Source organism: Chiloscyllium plagiosum, unplaced genomic scaffold, assembly GCF_037043375.1.
Source record: "Chiloscyllium plagiosum isolate Xiang-an unplaced genomic scaffold, Cpla_swu_hap1 HiC_scaffold_17, whole genome shotgun sequence".
NCBI lineage: Eukaryota > Metazoa > Chordata > Chondrichthyes > Orectolobiformes > Hemiscylliidae > Chiloscyllium > Chiloscyllium plagiosum.
The window spans coordinates 68,388,301-68,398,177 of record NW_028270155.1 but is presented as its reverse complement, the minus strand read 5'-3'; the positions used below and the strand labels follow the sequence as shown (position 1 = coordinate 68,398,177).

At 42.1% G+C, this 9,877-nt stretch overlaps 1 protein-coding gene across 1 annotated transcript in view; it reads left to right on the top strand.

The window, feature by feature from the left end:
- The first annotated feature begins 231 nt into the window (after positions 1 to 231).
- Positions 232 to 9,877, top strand: part of bbs2 (Bardet-Biedl syndrome 2) — a 76,386-nt gene continuing 66,740 nt past the window's right edge. Inside the window, exons 1-2 of the mRNA XM_087996052.1 lie at positions 232 to 464; positions 3,014 to 3,139. Of these exons, the coding sequence (XP_087852178.1) occupies positions 3,023 to 3,139 (117 nt within the window). The 5' untranslated portion in view covers positions 232 to 464; positions 3,014 to 3,022. The remainder of the gene's footprint in view (positions 465 to 3,013; positions 3,140 to 9,877) is intronic.

Genomic DNA, 9,877 nt, shown 5'->3' with positions numbered 1-9,877 from the left:
CGGAGAGCGCAAACTGGGCCGAGGAATCGACAAGTGGAATCCCGGGCCAGGCGAAAATAAATCCCCGGGGAGTAGAGTGCGGAGGAGGGGAAAGGGAGATCGATCCAGGCCAAGGGACAACGAGGCCGACATTAAAAAGCGAGACAGGGACCGGAGCAGGGAGACCGTAACTGAGAGACGCACAGCCCGAATCTAGGTAAAACGGGATTGGGTGCGAGGCTATATCCTCAAACTCCCGACTGCTGGCCTTTTCAGAGTGGACTCGAACTAATCCAGTTAGAGGGGATAATCTTTGCTGGGATAATCTGCGGAAAACCCCGCACGCATCTCTGGGGCAGGATCAGCCATGGTTTACTCGAACTGAATGCTGGTACGATGGAGGACAGCACTCAGACTAAGGGTTATATTCCTGAAAAAGAAGTGGGCGGGATATCAGAATTACGAACCTGAAGCTGTCCCCAAATGTAAGAAAATAAACAGTTAAGCTTGTTCAAGAGGAACAATACCATAAATTGGATTTGCATTCGTGAAAGTTCTGTTTCCCAGGATGGCCAACAGCAGAAAGCCTGATTCTAAGTAAAATCCTCCCTGTACTCATAATTCGATATTATTCATGATATGTTAATTTTAAAAAGTGTCTTTTATACAGTGATTTCACTATTATTCATATCACCTTTATCTATAAATCCTCCTTTCTATTACATCTCTGCAGCACAACCACTCAACCATATTTTCATATAACTAATGGTGAGAGAAAGATAATATAGAAAGAATCTATTGCAGGCATAGGTTTAGGGTGAGGGGGCAAGATTTGAAAGGGACAACTTTTAAGGGGCAATATTTTCACACACAGGATGATGTGTGTACAGATTGAGCTGCCAGAGGAAGTGGTGGAGGCGGGTACAATTGCAATATTTAAAAGGCATCTGGATGGGTATATGAATAGGAAGGGTTTAGAGGGATATGGGCCAAATGCTGGCAAACAAGACTAGATTAATTTAGGATATCTAGTTGGTATGGCCGAGTTGAATCAAATAGTCTGTTTCCATGCTCTAGACTCTAATGAATTATTGAATAATTATGAGCAAGGTTAGAAAAGTTAGATCAATGGAATACAGGGAGAACTAGCTATTTGGATACAGAACTGGCTCGCAGGTAGAAGACTGAGGGTGGTAATGGAGTGTTGTTTTTCAGACCAGAGGCCTGTGACCAGTGGTGTGCCACAAGGATCAGTGCTGGTACACTGCTTTTCATCATTTAATAAAAGATTTGGATGTGAACTTGGGAAGTTTAGTTAGTAAGTTTACAGATGACACCAAAATTGGAGGTATAGTGGACAGCAAAGAAGGTTACCTCAGAGTACAACGGAATCTTGATCAGATGGGCCAGTGGACTAAGGAATGGCAATGGAAACGATCATAGATAATCATAGAATCCCAGTATGGAAAACAGGCCATTCAGCCCAACAAGTCCACAACGACCCTCCGAACAGTAACCCACCAAGACCCATTCCCCTACCCAATTGCTCTACATTTGCCCCTGACTAATGCACCCAACCTACACATCCCTGAATACTATGGGCAATTTAGCACAGCCAATTCACCTAACCTGCACATCTTTGGATCGTGGGGGGAAACTGGAGCACCCAGTGGAAACCCACACAGACACAGGGAGAATGTGCAAACTCCACATAGACAGTCGCCAGAAGCTGGAGTCAAACTCTGGTCCCTGCTACTGTGAGGCAGCAGTGCTAACCGCTGAGCCTCCATGCTACCCCTTTAAATAAATGTGAGGTGCTGCATTTTGGAAAGGCAATTCAGAGCAGGACTTATACACTTAATGGTAAGATCCTGGGGAGTTTTGCTAAATAAAGAGACCTTGGAGTGCAGGTTCATAATTCCTCAAAGGTGGAGTCTCAGGTAGATAGGATAGTGAAGAAGGTGTTTAGTATGCTTTCTTTTATTGGTCAGGATATTGAGTATAGGAGTTGGGAGGTCGTGTTGCATGTGTACAGGATATTGGTTCGGCCACTTTTGGAATATTCAGTGCAATTCTGGTCTCCCTCCTATCGGAAGGATGTTGTGAAACTTGAAAGGGTTCCGAAAAGAGTTACAAGGATGTTGCCAAGGTTGGAGAGTTTGAGCTATAGGGAGAGGCTGAATAAGTTGGGGCTGTTTTCCCTGGAGCATTGAATGCCAAGGGGTGACCTTACAGATGTTTATAAAATCTGGAGAGGCATGAATAGGGTAGATAGATATGGTCTTTTCTCTGGGTTGGGGAACTCTAGAACTAGAGGGTATAGGTTTAGGGCGAGATGGGAGAGGTTTAAAAAGGACCTAAGTGGCAACGTTTTCATGCAAAGGTGGTGCACAAATGGAATGAGCTGTCAGAGTAAGTGGTGTAGGCTGATACAATAACAACATTTCAAAGGCATCTGGATGGGTTTATGAATAGGAAGGGAACTTGGGAAGTATAGTTAGTAAGTTTATAGATGATACCAAAATTGTAGTGGACAGCAAAGAAGGTGACCTCAGAGTACAACGGAATCTTGATCAGATGGGTCAGTGGACTAAGGAATGGCAATCGAAACGATCATAGATAATCATAGAATCCCAGTATGGAAAACAGGCCATTCAGCCCAACAAGTCACAACGACCCTCCGAACAGTAACCCACCAAGGCTCATTCCTCTACCCAATTCGGAGGGATATGAGCCAATTGTTGGCAATGGGACTAGATTAATTTAGGATATCTTGTTGGTATGGACATGTTGGACTTCTGTATGACTCTATGAAGTGTAAAGTTAGTTTTGGTCATGCAACCTACAAATGGGATGAATAGACCCAGACTTGTACCTGTGTTTCTGATGCGTTTAAGTAATGTTCTTGCTGTTTCCTGACAAATCAATCCATCTTTTGTTTCCTGACATCCTAATTGTATATTCTTTCCCCTCTTGATTTAAATTTTCTGCTCCAGGTGATAAATCATTGTTTTATTCACTTCTGTATCTGCAGGTGGCAGCCATGCTTGTCCCAGTTTTCACCCTCAAGCTAAACCACAGAATTAACCCCCGAATGGTGACTGTGGGGAAATACGATGGCACACACCCTTGTCTAACTGCTGCTACCCAGGCTGGCAAGGTACTGTCATACAATGTGTTGCTAGTGTAATCAGGAGTTGGGGTACTGAGTTTATTAGAATCAACTATAATTGAATTTGGGTTGTAACTTTGAATTAAGATATTGAATAAAGAGGTGTAATTACCTGTAAGGGCACTGGCTAACAGTGATTGCTTCTTTGAGGCACACACCCCTGGATTCTTTTGTCCAGTTTAGCAATGTAATGCAGTATGTCAAATTGCCAGACCATTGTGGGAGAATGGTAACTGAAGCAAGAGACCATAACTATTGGCATGAGCATTAAATGAGGGCCTATCGCTATCAACAATGACATCAAATGAGGAGATGTAACCATCAATTTGCATCCATATAGAATCTTTAATATAGAATTCTCAAAAGTGGGTCACAGATGCATTAAGAAAATCATAAATAACGGGTCAATGAATGAGATACTTGGAGAATAACCATTTAAAGAGTTCAGATTTAAGGCCTTGAAGAGGACAAGGGAAGGAAAGGAGTTGAAAGAGGTTTTTACAGTATGGTGTTAAAGGCATAAAGCTAAAGGCATAGTTATTAATGAGGAGGGGTAGGTGGGTTTGCACAATGGGAGTGGTAGAGAAATGCAGAGGTTGGAGATTCTGTTATGGGGCGAATAGAGGTTGTTGTGGGGTGGGTGTGGGCACTGAGCAAGAAGCAGTAACCAGTGTTATATTCCAAAAATTTAAACAGAATTAAAGTTCACACTTTTATGTGAGAGTTTTATTTCAGTAAGCTGCACTGCATAAAACTCACTCCTACTTGCTCCCTGTATTTATACCGCCAATTAACTCTAATATATTCACATGTTCCCTCACTCCATCAAGTCTCAGGCATTCATTTCAGAACACAGATAACTGCTATCCATCCATTTGAATTTTAAGATATCTCCATTCTCCATCTATCCTGAAACTCAGACTTTTATTTTTCACACTTTTCATTGTGTGTGTATTGTCCCAAAGTCAGTAATTATTGATGAAGCATTTAATGGATATTGCTTTTAACCCCCTTTTTAGAATTTCTTCCAATATTTTCACTAAGAAAATGCCATATCACCAAGATCAAAGGTTTTCATCACTAAGGTACTCTGAATCATACAGCCCAGAAGAAGCCCCTTGGGCCTACACCAATTCATCTACTTTTCTAATCTTTTTAGCTTCCCAAGCTGGAGGGCAGTATTTATCTTTCTTTTCCACACGAAAAAATAATGCCTTCCTGCACTCGGGGTTTCATGTTCCTGGCATTTCACAATGATAGAAATTTCAAAATATGTTACCCCATTTTTAATATTTTTAATCCCTTGTTTTCTTGAATTTTTCACAGTTGCACTCAGTTCATACTTAAGAACTGGCATCTACTTTTATTTGGTTTCCCAGCTAATTCAGTTTCCAGTTAGACTTTGCAATTGCTCTATTTCAAATTTGGACGATGCTATATCTTTTTGTGAAGCACTACCTTAATCAATGGGGCTAACATTTTCCAAATAATTTTGCTGAAGTAAAGTAACACTTGATCCATTCTATATGATTTCCTAGTCAACATATTTAAAAGCTCTAGAAGCCAGACTTTTAATTTGAATTCTGTTAGAAGCCCATTTATGACAACATTTTCAAATTCACTGCTGTCATACCACAAAAGAATCATCTAATATATCATAGATACTTGAAAGTTGCCTTTGTGGTGGCATGGTCTGCTTTTTTCTGAAGAAAACCCAATTTTAATTAGAGGCCATGAAACAATTATTAAAGAATGCAAATGGTATGTTTGCCTACATAATAAGAGGATTTGAACATAGGAGCAGGAATGTGTTGCTGCACTTGCACAGTCCCTAGGCGAGACCACACCGGGAGTATTGTATGCAGTTTTGGTCTTCTTCCCTGAGAAAGGATGTTCTGGTTATGGAGGGAATGCAACAAAGGTTTACCAAACTGATTCATGGGATGGCAGGACTGATGTATGAAGAGAGACTGAATTGGTTTTGACGATATTCACTGGACTTTAGAAGAATTAGGGGGAAATCTCAAAGAAACCTGTAGAGTTATAACAGGACTAGATGGGGTAAACACAGGAAGGATGTTCCCGATGACTGGGGACCCCAGAACCAGGAGTCACAATCTAAGGATATAGAGTTGGTCATTTAGGACTGAAATTAGGAAAGATTTCTTCACCCAGAGTGGTGAGTTTGTGGTATTGTCTCCCACAGAAATATTGTTCATAGAGTCATAGAGTCCTACAATACAGAGACAGGTCCTTTGGCCCAAATTGGTCCATGTAGACCAAAATTACCATCCACACTAACACCATTTCTCTGCACTTGGCTTCTAAATCTTTCCTGTCCGTATATTTGTCCAAATGCCTTTTAAATGTTGTTTATGTATCTGCCTCAACCACTTCTGCTAGCAGCTGATTTTGTTAAGTTCTTATTACTGAGGTCCTTACACACTTGATGCAATTGCAACATCCCAACTTCTGTGAACAAGCAAAATTTTATTAAACACTGTACAGTACAAACTTTGGAGAAATCAGTCATGGTTGCGAAGCATGTCTAGGGAAGCTCTCCCTGAACAAAGGAAACGGTCCTTCCTTTATACAAAATCTTTACATCACAGTCAGTAATGCTCACAAGGCAACCCCTTAATCATCCCTTAATGGCCAGATCTGGTATGATTTGTATTCCAATTGTAATTTTCTTATTGATTTCTGAATAAGGGATGAAAATGTAACTAGACTTTTGAATGGCAAGGAAATGACCATGTAAGTTCACTTACATGTTCTCTGTAAGTCAGAAGCATCCCATGCTATCCCCGGGGCTTTCAATTTCTTGCAGGTCTGCCAAGCAAGCTAGCTCTTTAATATCACAATTTTATTTGCATACCATCCTTGTGTAAAAAAGCTACCCCTCAGGTTTTTTTATTCTATCCCCTCTAATCTTAAACTGATGCCTTCTAGTCCTCGATTCCCCAACCTTGGGAAAGAGACTGACTGCACTCACTCGATCCATGGCTCTCATGATCTTATACACTTCGATACAAGATCCCCCCTCAGTCTACTCTACTCTGAAGGAAAAAGTCCTAGCTTGTCCCACTTGTCCCTATAACTCAGACCATTGAATCCTGGCAACATCTTTGTAAATTTCCTCAGTAGTCTTTTCACTTTAGCAACATCCTTGCTCTAGCAAGGTGACCAAAACTGAACACAATATTCCAAATGTGGGCTCACCAAGGTCCTGTGCAACTGCAACATAACTTCCCAACTTTGACACTCAGTGTCCTGACTGATGAAGGCCAGTGTGCCAAATTCCTCCTTTACTGCTCTGTCTATCTGTGACTCCACTTTCGGAGAACTGTGCACCTGAACTTCAAGGTCCCTCTGTTCCACTACACTCCTTAAGGCCCAACCATTCACCATGAAACTCCTGCCTTGATTTGACTTTCCAAAATGCAAGAGCCGACACTTATCTATATTAAAGTCCATTTGCCATCTCTTGGCACATTTCCAGCTGATCAAGGTCCTGCTGCAATTTCTGATAACCTTCCTCACTTTCCACGATGCGACCTATTTTAGTGTCATCTGCAAACTTACTAATTATGCCTTGTACTTTCTCATCCGAATAATTGATATAGATAACAAACAGCAACGGGCTGAGCACCGATCTCTGAGGTACTCCAGTCTGACAAGCATCCTTCCACTATTACCCTCTGCTTCCTGCCAACAAGCCAATTGTGTATCCAATTTGCCAGTTCCCCCTGGATTCTATGTGATCTAACCTTCCAGAGCAGCCTATCATGTGGAATTTTATTAAAGGCCTTTCTGAAATTCAGAGTACATCTCCTGCCCTGCCCTCATCAACCTTCCTGGTCACTTCTTCAAAGAACTTGCAGCTGAAGGGATTAAAGAGAATGGGGAGAAAGCAGGACAGGGTGCTGAGTGGGATGATCAGCTGTGATCATATGGAATGGCAGAGCAGGTTCAGAGTGCCAAATGGCCTTTTCATGTACCTATTTTCTATGTTTCCAGGACAGTCCTTACTGAACTATCAAACCTAGAGGCATCACTTAGGCCATGTATACAACTATATAAGATCCATAATGTCCTAAGTGTATTTAGCAGTTTTGAAGGACAAAACACTCCTCTCTTAAGCTGATCCTCCTGTAGAAATACAGCTTTAAGATCAGTTGATCCAAACACCCAAGCATTTGATGCTAACAAAACCAAAAAATATCAGTTCAAACATCTTGATACCCCACTTCAAAACCTTGTGCCACTAGCCTTAGGTAGTACTGGGGACATCTTTTGAGTACATATCCATTTTGATGGCACTTTTAAAAGGGAGAGGAACAGACAAATGCAGCACATGGCCAGGTCTGTGCAGGAGAGAGAGACAGGGAGAAAGAAACCCACACTGCTAGCTGACACAGCAGTGAACCTGCGCAGTTAGTGTCTTTGCTGTTGAATTCATGTATCACTGGACATTGGAGTGCGCCTAGGAAAATTAACAAACAGTGAAATTCACAACTGATCTTGAAGGCACCTGTTTGGAAGAGGTCACAGCACAGAAACAGTTACGTGAATAGTTGTAAGTGTGACCTTGCTGTAAGCCTGCAGTAGTGAGTAGAGTGGGATCTTTCTTGATTTATGTTTATTGAGATATGTCTCTTGATTAAACTTAAAAATATAAGCCATAAATTTAAGTTAGCCTGGAGCAGTGTATTGTAGAGGAATAAGACAATGCTATTTTCTGGGTCTGTAGAGTTGAAGAAGCAAAAATGGCCCTTAGTAGAGTGATATGCTCTTCTTGTCGGATGTGGGAGTTTAGGGAGAGTTTACATGTTACTGAGGATTATATATGAAATAAATGCTGTTGGTTGTGAATCCTATCAGATCAAATGGATCGATTGGATCGACAGTTAGAGGCAGTGAGGAATTTACAAGACCTGGGGGTATGATAGATGGCAGTTATAGGAAGGGAGAAAAGTTGCAGATACAGTCACATAGATGGGTTAAATCCAGGAAAGGTAAGAGAGGTAGTGCAGGAGACTTCTGTGGCTATGCCCATTTCAAATAAGTATGCTATTTTGGAAAATGTAGGGGCTGATGGATTTACAGGGGAATTAACACAAACTTTAAAATGTGTTGCTGGAAAAGCGCTTATGCCCGAAATGTCGATTCTCCTTCTCCTTGGATGCTGCCTGACCTACTGCGCTTTTCCAGCAACACATTTTTAAGCTCTGATCTCCAGCGTCTGCAGTCCTCACTTTCTCCTAATTAACACAAACTGCCAAGTTTCTGGTAACAAGACTGGCTCTAATGCAATGAGGAGTTCATCGGGTTCCAAGAAATCAATTGTGTTAGGGGACTCTCTAGTCTGAGTCATTTCAATGGCCAGCAGCAAAAAATCAGAATGTTGTGTTGCCTCCCTGTTGCCAGGATCAAGGATGTCTCAGAGAGGGTACAGAATGTTCTCAAGGGGGAGAGGGTCCAGCAGGAGGTCAGTGTACACATTGGAACCAACAACATAGGAAGGGAAAAGGATGAGATTCTGAAGGGAAAATATAGAGTTAGGCAGGAATTTAAAAAGGAGGTCCTCAAGAGTAGTAATATCTGGATTACTCACGAGCTAGTGAGGGTAGGAATAGGAGGATAGAGCAGATGAATGCATGGTTGAGGAGATGCTGTATGGGAGAAATTCACATCTTTGGTTCATTGGAATCTCTTCTGAGGTAGAAGTGACCTGCACAAGAAGGATGGATTGCACTTGAATTGGAAGGGGACTAATACTCTGGCAGGGAGATTTGCTAGAGCTGCTTGGGAGGATTTAAACTAGCAAGGTGGGGGAGTTGGGGGGGCGCAAGTGGGACCCAGAGAGATAGTGAGGAAAGAGACAGGTACAGTAAAGAAAAGAAGCAAGTCAAACAACCAGGCAGGCAGGGACAAAGCAGAGAACAAGGTATGGCTGAGTTGGAGGATTTGAGCTATAGGGAGAGGCTGAACAGGCTGGGGCTGTTTTCCCTGGAGCGTCGGAGGCTGAGGGGTGACCTTATAGAGGTTTACAAAATTATGAAGGGCATGGATAAGGTAAACAGGCAAATTCTTTTCCCTGGGGTCAGGGAGTCCAGAACCAGAGGGCATAGATTTAGGGTGAGAGGGGAAAGACATAAAAGAGACCTAAGGGGCAACCTTTTCACACACAGGCTGGTACGGGTCTGGAATGAGCTGCCAGAGGAAGTGGTGGAGGCAGGTACAATTGCAACATTTAAGAGGAATTTGGATGGGCATATGAATAGGAAGGGTTTGAAGGGAAATGTGCCGGGTGCTGGCAGGTGGGACTAGATTAGGTTGGGATAACTGGAGAGCATGGGCAGGTTACTGAAGATGTTTCCATGCTGTACATCTCAATGACTCTATTTATGTCCATGCAAGAGGCCTAACAGAGAAGGCAGATGAACTCAGGGCATGGTTAGGAACATGGGACTGGGATATCATAGCAATTACGGAAACATGGCTCAGGGATGGACAGGACTGGCAGCTTAATGTTGCAGGATACAAATGCTACAGGAAGGACAGAAAGGTAGGCAAGAGAGATGGGAGAATGGTATTTTTGTTAATGGATAACATTACAGCTCTATTGAGGGAGGATATTTCCAGAAATATATCCAGGAAAGTGATTTGGGTGGAACTGAGAAATAAGAAAAGGATGATCAACTTACTGGGATTGTATTATTA